A 12,169-nucleotide genomic window follows, 5' to 3' on the forward strand; every position below is an offset into this window, starting at 1 on the left:
TATTCAAGATAATAAAAAGCATGGATAAAATACGCGTGGAGCAGTTTCTTCCTCTTGAGGGGCATTCTAGGTCATAGTCTAACTATAAGGGGTCACAAATTTAAAACAGAGTTGAGGAGAAACTACTTTTCCAAAAGGGTTGTGACTCTGTGGATTTCACTACCCCAAAGTGCAGTAGACCCGGGACAGTGGGTAAATTTCAGGAGGAGTTAGACAGATTTGAAGGGTTATGGGAAGAAGGCAGGGAAATAGGGGTGAGGAGCATATCAGCCATGATCAAATAACAAAGCAGACCCGATGGGCCGAATGGCCTTTTGTAATATCTTATGTATTTTTGAACTGACTGTTTTTGGCATATGCAAACTATAGTTAAGGATGCAATGCAATCTCTTCTTTGCATTGTTAGCATTTGTGTGCTCCACGGATCTCTCATTGTCCTCCTCCTATTTCTGATTACCTGTTACCCCTCAATGAGATATCCAAATGTTGCAGCTTATCTGTTTTTGAAACCGTCAATTGTGTCCTCATTATCCCTGGACTTAACTATTCCAATCCACTCCTGTCTAGTCTTCCATCTTTCATCGTTTCTAAATTCAATGTCATCCAAAACTCAACTGTTTCAATTTGCATCAAGTCCTGTGCTTACTAACCTATCTTGGCTCCTGGTTAATAGCTCTCTTAATTTTAAAATTCTCAATCCTGTTTTGAAATTCTTAGTGCTCATTTAATTCTGGCTGTATGAACATGCCAATTTTATTAACTCCACCATTGGTGACCACACTTTCAGTTGCCTCAGCCATTAGTTCTGGAATTCCCTCCCTCTATCCAACTGCCTGATGACCTCACATTTCTTCTTTGAGATAGTAGGTAACACCTTTGTAATCATTAAAAACACAGAAATAGGAAACACACACTGGATCATCAACACCACAATCACAGGAAACGGATTCACTAGAGAGGAAGAAAAGGACAACCAACTCCCATTCCTAGACGTGATGGTACAGAGAACACCGAACGGAGAATTCACCACAAAGGTATACAGGAAAACCACACACACAGACCAAGTCCTGAACTATGAAAGCAACCACCCCAACACATACAAAAGAAGTTGCATCAAGACACTATTCAAAAGGGCCACAACACACTGCACTACACCAGAACTGCAAAAAGAGGAAGAAGAACACCTCTACAATGTATTCGCCAAAAACGGATACCCCTGCAATTTCATCAACAGATGCCTAAGGGAAAGACAACAGAATGACCCATAACCCAATGACATGCCATAACCCAAAGGACTAGCCACGTTACCATACATCAAGAACATTTCTGAACTGACAGCCAGACTACTGCGACCACTAGGACTCATAACAGCACACAAACCAACAGCCACTCTCAGACAACAACTCACCAGGACAAAGGACCTGATACCCAGCATGAGCAAAACCAACATAGTGTACAAAATCCCATTCAAGGACTGCACAAAACACTACATAGGACAAACAGGAAGACAGCTAACGATCCGCATCCATGAACACCAACTAGCCACGAAACGACACGACCATCTATCCTTAGTAGCCACACACGCAGATGACAAGCAACATGAATTCGACTGGGACAACACTACTATTATAGGACAAGCCAAACACAGAACAGCCAGGGAATTCCTAGAGGCATGGCACTCATCCACAGATTCTAGCAACAAACACATCAACCTGGACCCAATACACTGACCACTGCAGCGGAGAGCTGGAACTGACAACCGGAAGCAGCAGAGACAAACCACTATAAATGCCGGAGGAAGCATCACAGAAACGCTTCATAGGAGGCTCCCAAGCACTGAGGATGTCACCCAGACAGGGGACAAAACGTCTGGAACACAAATTCCCAGCTCGGCGAACAGAACCACAACAATGAGCACCCGAGCTACAAATCTTCTCACAAACTTTGAATAGTAGGTAAAACGTACCTCTTTCATTAAGTTTTCCAGGTATTTATATTGTGACTCTAGGGTCAGTAGAAGACAGTTAGCTCAGTTGGCTGATTTGTAGAGTAGTACCAACAGCATGGGTTCAATTCTCATAGTAGCTGAGGTCACCCTGAACATCCTGCCATCTAACCCTTGCCCCCACCCCACCACCAACATCTGAGGCATATTGACTTTCAGGTTAAACTCACCACCAGTCACCTTTCTCCAATGAGAAATCAATCCTCTGTGGTGAATGTATCCTTTTACGTGACCCAGCCATTGACCTTGAACTTTGCATTCCTACCAATTCATCTTTCAATCTTCATATTTTTCATCCTTTATGAGTTAATGATCATTCTGTAAGCAATCCCCATTTCCTTCATTTTACTGGCATGTGTAGATTAGATTAGAATACTTACAGTGTGGAAACAGGCCCTTCGGCCCAACAAGTCCACACCGACCCGCTGAAGCGCAACCCACCCAGACCCATTCCCTTACATTTACCCCTTCACCTAACACTACGGGCAATTTAGCATGGCCAATTCACCTAACCTGCACATCTTTGGATTGTGGGAGGAAACCGGAGCACCTGGAGGAAACCCACGCAGACACGAGGAAAGCGTGCAAACTCCACACTGTCAGTCACCTGAGGCGGGAACTGAACCCGGATCTCTGGCGCTGTGAGGCAGCAGTGCTAACCACTGTGCCACCGTGCAGCCCATTGCCACCATGCCGCCCAGGTCTTCTGCTGTGCTAGCTACTAACCACTGGTTGCCTGTAAATTTCACTAACTCATTCTCCTCCCAATGTGACATCTTTCTGTATTTCATCTAGTGTATCTTATATCATGGTTTCTTCATAAATATTAAAGAGCAATAGTGATAGTCAACAACCTTGTCTCACCCTGTGTCCAATTCTACAAGGTTCAGGTTCACCGACATAAAACACAGACTGCGGATGCTGGAGATCTGGAGTCAACAAAAACAGTAAGTGCTGGAGAAACTCAGCAGGTTTGGCAGCATCTGCAGAAAGAAAAACAGAGTTTAACATTTTGAGTCCATGACTCTTGCAGTTCTGACGACCTGTCTTTGCTTATTTCAGGTTCACCAAATATTGTTCTGATTGTAGCAGTCTCATGTATAGATCTACAATTATTTTTTAATCTCTCCAGTCAATTTTAATCCCCTCTAGCACTGTTCACCAAAAAGGAAACCTTTTCAAACTCCACAAAGTGGGTGTACACTTGTTGGTGTGCAGTGCTTCTTTCTTTCACTGAACACATTCATTATTTCCACGGCCTCTTTATTTCTGTTACCCTTCCTAAATCTGATTGAGTGCAGCCTATTTTGTGATTCAGGGGTCAATTAGTTTGGATAGCTGATTTGTGATGCAGCGTGGTACTGACGGTATGGGTTCATTTCCTGAACCAACTGAGGTTATCATGAAGGACTGTCCTTCTCAACCTCTCTCCTTGCCTGAGGTGTGGTAATCTCAGATTAAATGACCACCAGTTGTCTCTCTGTAATGAGGGAGCAGCCCAATGCATTACTAAGACTATTGAGAAGTTAATTGCCTTGTATTCTCTTTCAACCTATCTGCCAGGATCTTTAACATTATTTTGAATACATATATAATCAACACAATGGTGTATTGCACTTCCCTTCTTGTGGTACCAGTCTCAATTATGTAATTAGTCTTAATCACTTTTGAACAACCTTTCTGAATGAGACAATTCAATTATGTATTGTGACCCCTTATTGCTGCAGAATTTATTAAGTTTTGAACATTTAATAAAGATTTTTTTAAAAATTTACCCATCTGCCTTTTATTTCTCTCAATACAATTTTTCTTTCCCTATCTTTGTTTCACATTCTGTGTATAATTTAAAGCAAATTTATACTTTCTAGTGTGTATTTCCTCATTTAGAAAAATAGGATTGAATTTTAAAGTACAAAAGCATGTGGATTTGTGAATGATTGGAGGAGCCTTAAATCCGGATATTGACATTGCGGCAAAACGTTTGCCTGACCCACCGACTTGCACATTTAAGCCCCAACTGAAAGCAAGCAACAATCCAAGAAATTGGTTTGTCAATTTCAATATGTTAATTGCCCGGTTACAATAATATTGACATGCCTTTGTGATTTAACTGTGAATGTACAGATTTGCTTCGCTTCCTAGAACTTTAATTGTAAACAAAATGGGAAAACATATGAATTATAGAAGATAAATGGATGGCAAGAAAGAAGATTTGGCTAAGCCCACTGATGTCTTCACAGTCTTCTATGGTGAGAGGAGCATGTGGTATTTGTGCCTTTTTATTCCTAGAGGATGGCAGTGCCAGGGAATTTTAGAATTCACATAGAAGAACAATGTGATAAAGAAAGACAGAATGGAATATGACTAATAAAATCAAAAATATCATAAAAATACATGGTAAAATCCTCTGCAGATTCATAAACAGGAAAGATTAGCAAAGACAAGTGTGGGTCCATTACAGAGACAGGAGAATTTATCATGCTAAATAAAGAAATGGCAGAGAAGCTTCTCTGCCTGTCTTCACAGAGAAAGACACAATAAATCTCCCTGAAATAATTAAGACCCAAGGGTCTAGCAAGAGTATGAAACTGAAAGAAATTAGCACTTATATAACTAAAATTATATTGAATAATTTAATAGGATTGAAAGTTGACAAAATCCCTGGGACCCCAATGACCTTTATCCTGGAGTGTTGAATGAGATGGTTACAGTCATAGTGAATGCATTGGTGATAATCTTTCAAAATTCTATCAATTATGAAAATTATAAGTTTGAAGGTTGTAAATATATCTTCACTGCTTAAGAAAGGAAGTAAAGAGAAAACAGAGAACTACAGACCTGTTAGCTTGACCTCAACAGTAGGGAAACTACTGAAACCTATTATAATTGATTATTCAATCTGAAGAAATTATCTGACTGTACAGAATCATCGTGGATTTATGAAAGGGAAATCATGTTTGACAAACCTGAGGGGTGTTACTGACAGAGTCGGTAAGAGGAAGTGATGGACCTGCTGTACTTAGGTTTACAGAAAACCTTTTCTGAAATGTTTTCAAACAGGAGGTTAGTGAACAAAGCTAAAGTGCATGGGATTGGGGGTAATATACTAGCATCAATTGAGGATTGATTAACGGACAGAAAATAGAGAGTAGGAATAAACAAATCAGATTGGCAGGTTGTGACTAGTGTAGTATTCTTGGGCCCCATTTGTTCACTGTCTATGTCAACGATTTTGATGTGGGGTTCAATTATAAATGAAAGAGAACCTTCACGAGCATAATATTGTGTACCACACCAGATAAAAATGCTGTTACAAATAACAATTTTTCCTCTTTATAGCACTTATTTCTCTTCAACCGCATTCCCTCCTCTGCCACTCTCTACGTAGCATTAACATTGTCCAAGAATTGTCCATCATGGCTGAAACAATGATATGATTATGTGGCAAAGTAAGGAAGCACCCCATTACCTGTATGGGGATTAAGCCTGGTTGGTGCTATTCTATACCTCATTCTAGCAACCTAACCAACTGAGCTAAACAAACTGTATAGCATTTGTACATGGCGCAGCACCTTTGTCTTTAGTATATTATGTTTTCTTGCTCAGGCTATTGAGATGCTCTTAATCAACATCCTCTGGTTTTTTTGCAGCCTGTGAGGACCCTACCAAAATCTGTTCTACCTGTGGAGGTGTGGACTCAACCAGGAGAATGTGAGAGACCACATGGAGTATAATGTGAAGGGGAGGCCAAAGATGAAAAGTGGAAGCACACTGAGCCACCTCTATGTCTCCTTCCATGACTGTTTCTGTTATGGCCCACTCAACACTTCACTGCTACAATGAGCAACATTGCCAACATGGGCTAAAAATATACAGCAAAAATAGGTGGATGCCGTCTCCTTAAAAGCTTCAACTTTTAACACTTTCTCTTCCAACAGCTGATTCACCATCTGATTGTCTGACCCATGTCCCATTTATATCAGAAACAGGGTGATTCCATCAGAGCTGATGCTCAAACCATCGACTCTCCTGCTTCTCAATTGCTGCTTGACCAGCTGTGCTTTTCCAGCACCACATTTTTCAACTGACCTCCAACATCTGCAGTCCTCACTCTCTCTAAGTTGATTCCAGGAGAGTACATTCCAGGAATACATTTTTAACCCTTTAACATCCCACTGACTTCAACTTCAGAAGTATTGGGTTGGGGCGGGGGGTGGCAGGTGGTTTGTGGGGGAATTTAAAATTACCCTCTTCAGACCTTAAATACGTCCAACCTGGATGCAACACAGTCTGGTAGGACAACTGCTCTTTCCAAGGCCATAAGAAGCTACAGAGAGTCATGAGCTCAGCTCAGCCCATTACACAAACCAATCTTCCATCCATTGACTCCATCTATACTTCCCACTGCTTCAGGAAATCAACCAACATGATAAAAGACCCGATTACACTCTCTTCCATGCTCTTCCATTGGGCAGAAGATATAAAAGTTTGAATACACATATGAACAGATCCAAGAACAGGTTCTTCTCTGCTGTTATCAGACTTTTGAACTGACCACTCAATTCTGATCTTCCTCTCTGCACCTCCTCTGTGGCTGTAACACTGCATTCTGCACTCTGTTCTGCTACCCTGATGCACTTTGTATGATACAATCTGCCTGTATAACAAGCAAAACACCAATTTTCACTGCATCTCAGAACATGAGACAATAATAAATCAATGAATGAATTCTTAAATGGGGTGGAAGAGCAAAGGGATCTAAGGGCACAGATACATAAGTCACTAGAAATAAAATTTAAGATGAAAAAATGTAAAAACGCAAACAAACTGAGGGAGGGACAGAATCAAAAAGCAGAGATGCTGTGTTAATTTATATAGAAGCTTAGCTAATCCACATTGGGAGCACTGAGCATAGATCTTCTCAATATTGCAAAAAGGGTAAAGAAAACTGAAAAATTTTTAAACAAACTTCACAAGGATACAAGAGCTCTGAGGAAATAAATATCAGGAATGTTTCTACAAAAAAAGATAACACTGTTTAAGAAGGATTGATAGGGTGGGTGTGAAGAAGATGTGTCCATTCCAGTACCTCAAGAGAGTCAGGGTGCAGAGGTGAGTATAGTGGCCGTCATGAGGGTGAAGTTGCTGGGGAAGCTGAAAAGTCTGAAGGTTGTTAAATCATTCCGACCAGATGGGCTACTCCTCAGAATGTTTAAGGAGATTGTAGAGACATTGGTGTGATTTTTCAGAAATCACTATAGTCTGGGGCGGATTCTAGAGGACTAGCAAATGGCTAATGTAACGCCCCTGTTTAAGAAAGGGAGGTGGCAAAATGCAGCAAAGTATAGGCCAGTTAGCCTGACCTCGGTCATTTGAAAGATTTTAGAATCCATTATTAAGGATGAAATCGCATGGTAAAATTGTGCTGAGTCAGCACAGCCAAAGGCAATAAAAATAAGACAGGCACAAACAAGTCCAATTGGGAATTTGCGATCGTGTATTTTGCCTAGTGTGCGTGAGTGTGGAACTTGCTCTCACATGGAGTTGTTGAAGTGAATAACATACAGTAGATACATTTAAAGGGAAGCTGGAAAAGCACTGGTAAATGAATCAAAGGTCATTTTGAAAGGATGAATGGGCACGTGAAGAGGTTTATGCGGAGTGTAAAGACAGGCATGGGCCAACTTTCAGAGATTTAGTCTGTGCTGGGCATTCTGTGTAAAGTTTATGGAACAGTACAGCTGACGGAAGAATCTCCTGCCACCTTGCTTTATAGCATAATGGGCAATTACTCTTTATATGTCTGTGGGTTTGATTACAAAGACAGATCGTGAGCAACATACTGTGGGGGAAATAAACCTAAGAAAACGAAGGGGTTTTTTTTTAGAAAGTGCTTTCAAACGTAAGACAATTATTTTAAGCTAATTGTGTATTTGCTAACATCTAATGTTCAAGCGTTTGCGACAATATAAATGGCTAAATAGACCAAAGAATAGATTTCTATGCGAAGAAATGATAGCAAGTCACTAATACTAGGTTATAGAGCCAAAGATCTGGTCAGAAATACTATACATCTCCAAATAACATTTACAAACGGTACAAATGAGGTCCTGCCAAAGACGCATTCCATTTGAACAACCTAATATTACTTTTTAAAAAGTAAGTCACGATTAGAGATTCTATAAAGGGAGCCTTGGTTTCTTTCATAAATGTTTTGCATATTATATAATCCATTCAAGATGCTAATAGCTTTTGAAGTGCAATCATTTCATTTTCTGGGATTACTGTTCACATTAAACAGGAATTTGCTCAATCCGCAATTTTTTTCAGGGAGAATGAAATATTTTGTGATAGACATTACTCGGAAATGTCAAGGCTGAGGAACGCTTATTTGAGAAGTAACTTTGCAATCGCAACCATCAATGAAAAGCCCAAAATCAGTCCGTGCGACAAGTCATTTGAAAAGGTTATAGTTTAGCGCGCAGCTGTCTTGCTTAGTAAACCGAGAATAGGCGCTTAACTTTGTTTTAAGTATTTTTATGGGTACAGCTGGACAGTCATAATGCTATTCTGCTCCCTCCCTGGGTGTCAGTGACTGCTCGCAGGTGTTAGCTTTATAACCCACCTGAACGGGTTATGGATTATCGATATCCACTACTGGTGCCAGGTACTCCAAATTACACAAGAAGCATTAATAATATGAACGTGCACATCTCTGCCCATTGGGAATAATCTAATTCGGAAGAGCCTTGCAGTGTCAGTGCACATTTCAGTGGCTCACACTGTCCCAGGAAGCAGCATTTTTTTTTGTAAAGGGAGCTTCTCACCTTGTCTCAAGCGGCAGTGCCAGTACCCACCGTGTCTGCAGTTGCAATAAGCCCAGTCGATCCGTCCGCGCTGGTTTCGGATAAAGCACCAGGGTTTCCGGCGTCCGTCCGGATTGCGGCAGAAGGCGTGATCGCCCAGCCCTTTGTTCGGGAACCTCTCGGCGATCTTCGGGATCCGGCTCCAGTCGAGGCACCTGTGGCCGGACTCGGTGACACCGTGAGGCCGCTTCGAGTCAGCCAAGGTGCCCGAGCCCAGCAGACAACCGCCGGGGGCGCTGGGCGAGCGAGCCGGGCTAGCCCAGTGCCAGAGCCCGCTGCTGGCCAGGAGGGCAACTACTGCCAGCACTCTGGCCGTGGTCCTCCTCATGGCCAGCTCCATCCGGCAACAGCATCCATCCCTCGGCATGGGAGAAGAGGGTCGACACAGAGAAGGCGGACTTTCTGAGGAATGAGTGATGAAACACCGTTATAAGTATATGTGTGTGTGTGAGAGAGAGAGAGAGGTGCTGAGGAACGGGAGAGGAAATAACCCGACTCGAGAGAAGCCAAATACTGCCAGACCTGTCAACACTGGCTCAACAATGTGTGTTCCCTCGCCTGAAGTGACACTGAACAAGGGCAGAGAGGGAGCTTGTGTGAGTGTGTGTGAGAGAGAGAGAGAGAGAAAGGATGAGTCAAATGGCACGGATATTGTGTTTTGCTTTCACAAAATCAGTGCGGTTTTCAGGTTCCTGTCAAAAGGGTCGAGTTTTGTGTTTGGGGAAGGGGGAGCAATCATAAAGAAAGAGGGGTGTTCCTGCCGTTTGTGGCGCCGCCTTCAGCCTTTCAACTTCTGAGAGATGTTTAAACTCAAACGGGCTGCACTGCTGCAGAGCAGCGAGCAAAAACCTGCCCCAAGAAATTTCACTGGACATTAGCACCATGAAAAGTGGCAGAAATTCGCCCGAGCTGGGGAAATGTTTTTTGCTGTGATGGGTAGAGCTCCTGGTAATACGGACGCCTTGATCTCTGGGTGTTAACTTGCTATGAGTGGATATCTACGTAAATATCCTGTGCAAAAGCGAACTGCCCTATTATCATTTCACAAAGTAAAACAACGCACTCCAGCCTTACTTCCAACTGCACCATCTTAAAAGCATTTTATAAGTCTCGTAAAACAATGCCATGTACAAAGGGACAAAAGTGCCGGCCTTTTCCTTTCAAGCTTTCTTTGTTCAAAGCGGTCTCTTTCTTCTCCGAGTTCTTCAAAACTGAATCCAATGCACTCACGTTACTCAGCAAAGCTCACTGCTCTCTATTGCGGGACTGCTCCCTGAGCGCAGTTCGGGTCGTCTTTGCCACAATATTACAGTAACCGGAGGGGCAACATTCGGCAAAAGTACATTCTGGTAACGTCCATTGTTTAGAATAAACAAATAAAGTCACCAACAGTGTAGTTTAGATTATAGATTTGCTTCGCATGCCAAATGATTGCTCTTTTTTTTGTAAGATAATACTTATTCTTCCAACGCACTTAATTGTTTCGGGCAATTCAGTTGTAGCATTTATAACCGAGTAAACAGGAGGGGTTTTTTGTCTCAAGAGGCGGCAAAGAATGGACCTGTAAGTGTGCACATTCTGCCCTTGCAATCAGAAAGGATTGACTTCAGCTTTTGAATACACAGTCAGGAATAAATAGGTCTGGGGGTGCTAATGACTGACAAATTTCGATAATATCAGGAATTGCTCTATTACAGTGTGTGTAAACTGTTAATATTTGTCTCAGGCAATTCATTACTGGGTGATTTTTTTGTGTGTGTAGGAACATAGGTGCAAATGGGCCTTTCAGACTCGCAAACCAATTTCACGATTCAATTTGATGACAACGCAATTTACCCACCCTAATTCCATAACCCCCTAATAATCTTAACTAACAAACCAAAAAAAGTATCAATCTCATGCTTGAAATTTTTAATTGATCGTGCATCAGCAATGTTTTGGAGCAGGGTTCCAGACTTTTATTTGTCAAGGGCCCCAATGAGAATAGTTGTGCACAGTAGGAGATAGGTTTGGCTGTAATCAGCTTGTGTGAAGAATCCAAAGAGAAAGCAACCAGTAGCAGTTTGTCTTGTAGGTGTCAATGTTATTTCCGTAGTTCTTTAGTCTGAAGGCAACGTTCACATCTTGGCCTGAAGTCAGGCATAATTTACAATCAAGGTATCAGACTTTGTTCAGCCCCCACACCCCCACCTCCCAACCCCCACAGAAAAACTAGTCAAGTTTGCTTCACATTACTCCCAAACTAAAAACACAGACACATGAGCTGGTATCACAATCGGTGATTAGAAACTGAGATCTGTATTTAAAAACACTTGCCCTCCTTTCAATGAGATCATAGATGGATCTGCTCAGGCCTCAACTCCCATTTTTGTTTGCGCCAGTTCTGACGTTGGAAATAAAGATGATAAATGATTTAAAAAGGAAAGGTGAATTTACCACGTGGAGGAAATAAATATACAAGACTACAGAAACACAGAACCATTTTACAGGGAAAAGGCAAGGGATTGGTACAAAATCAAACCCCATTCAGACAGCCAGTGTAGATGTAATGGGCCTAATGACCTCGGCCTGCGTCATGACAGTTCTGTGATTCTCTCCTTTGCGGCAATGTCTGTGTAAACGAATATAACTAGGCAGAGGTGGGTACTGCAGATGCTGGAGATTAGAGTCAAGATTAGAGCGGTGCTGGAAAAGCACAGCAGATCAGGCAGCATCTGAGGAGCAGGAAAATCGACGTTTCGGATTCCTGATAAAGAGCTTACGCCCCAAACGTCAGCTCTCCTGCTCCTCGGATGCTGCCTGACCTGCTGTGCTTTTTCAGCACCACTCTAATCTTGAAACAAATAGACCTAGTCTCGCTATGGTTTTATTGTAAAACCAATCAGTGTTACTTTGTCACAGTTGGAAAGTTGGGAATGGTGAAGCCTTCATCATTCTGAAGGCTCCAATCCCATTAATCTTTCATCTCCAAACGTCAGCAACAGACTGACTGAGGAATTCAAAATTCTGGTCCTTTGTTTTCAAAGCACTTTCTGACTTCACCCCATTCTACCTTAAATAATCATCCTGCCTTACTTGCCCCTGCACATACCCAAGACACTAACGTTGTGCTTCTCCCCTCCACTCTACCATTGTGGCCATTCTGTTTTGCCACTGCATTCCATCTCTGAATTCAAGAACCACTGCCTTCTATTCTGTAACCCTCTTCTCTGATTTCAAAAATCTGTTGTTAAATCCTCCACTTGCATATTATCTTCAGAAGCAATCCCAGCATCCCTATTCCCAAATTGGGTGCTTA

The 12,169-nt window shown here is 42.0% G+C and overlaps 1 protein-coding gene across 6 annotated transcripts in view; it reads right to left on the reverse strand.

Moving 5' to 3' along the window:
• Positions 1-9,753, reverse strand: part of prss12 (serine protease 12) — a 144,792-nt gene extending 135,039 nt beyond the window's left edge. The window contains exons 1-2 of one of the 6 annotated variants that reach the window (XM_072588929.1): positions 8,833-9,753; positions 2,860-2,988 (exon numbers count right to left, since the gene is read on the reverse strand). In XM_072588929.1, coding sequence (XP_072445030.1) covers positions 2,860-2,988; positions 8,833-9,238 — 535 coding nt within the window. In that variant the 5' untranslated portion in view covers positions 9,239-9,753. The remainder of the gene's footprint in view (positions 1-2,859; positions 2,989-8,832) is intronic. The other 5 variants (XM_072589012.1, XM_072589020.1, XM_072589029.1 and 2 more) reach the window with 5 other exon arrangements.
• Between the last annotated feature and the right edge of the window lie 2,416 nt (positions 9,754-12,169).

Source organism: Chiloscyllium punctatum, chromosome 1 (assembly GCF_047496795.1).
Source record: "Chiloscyllium punctatum isolate Juve2018m chromosome 1, sChiPun1.3, whole genome shotgun sequence".
NCBI classification, from domain to species: Eukaryota; Metazoa; Chordata; class Chondrichthyes; order Orectolobiformes; family Hemiscylliidae; genus Chiloscyllium; species Chiloscyllium punctatum.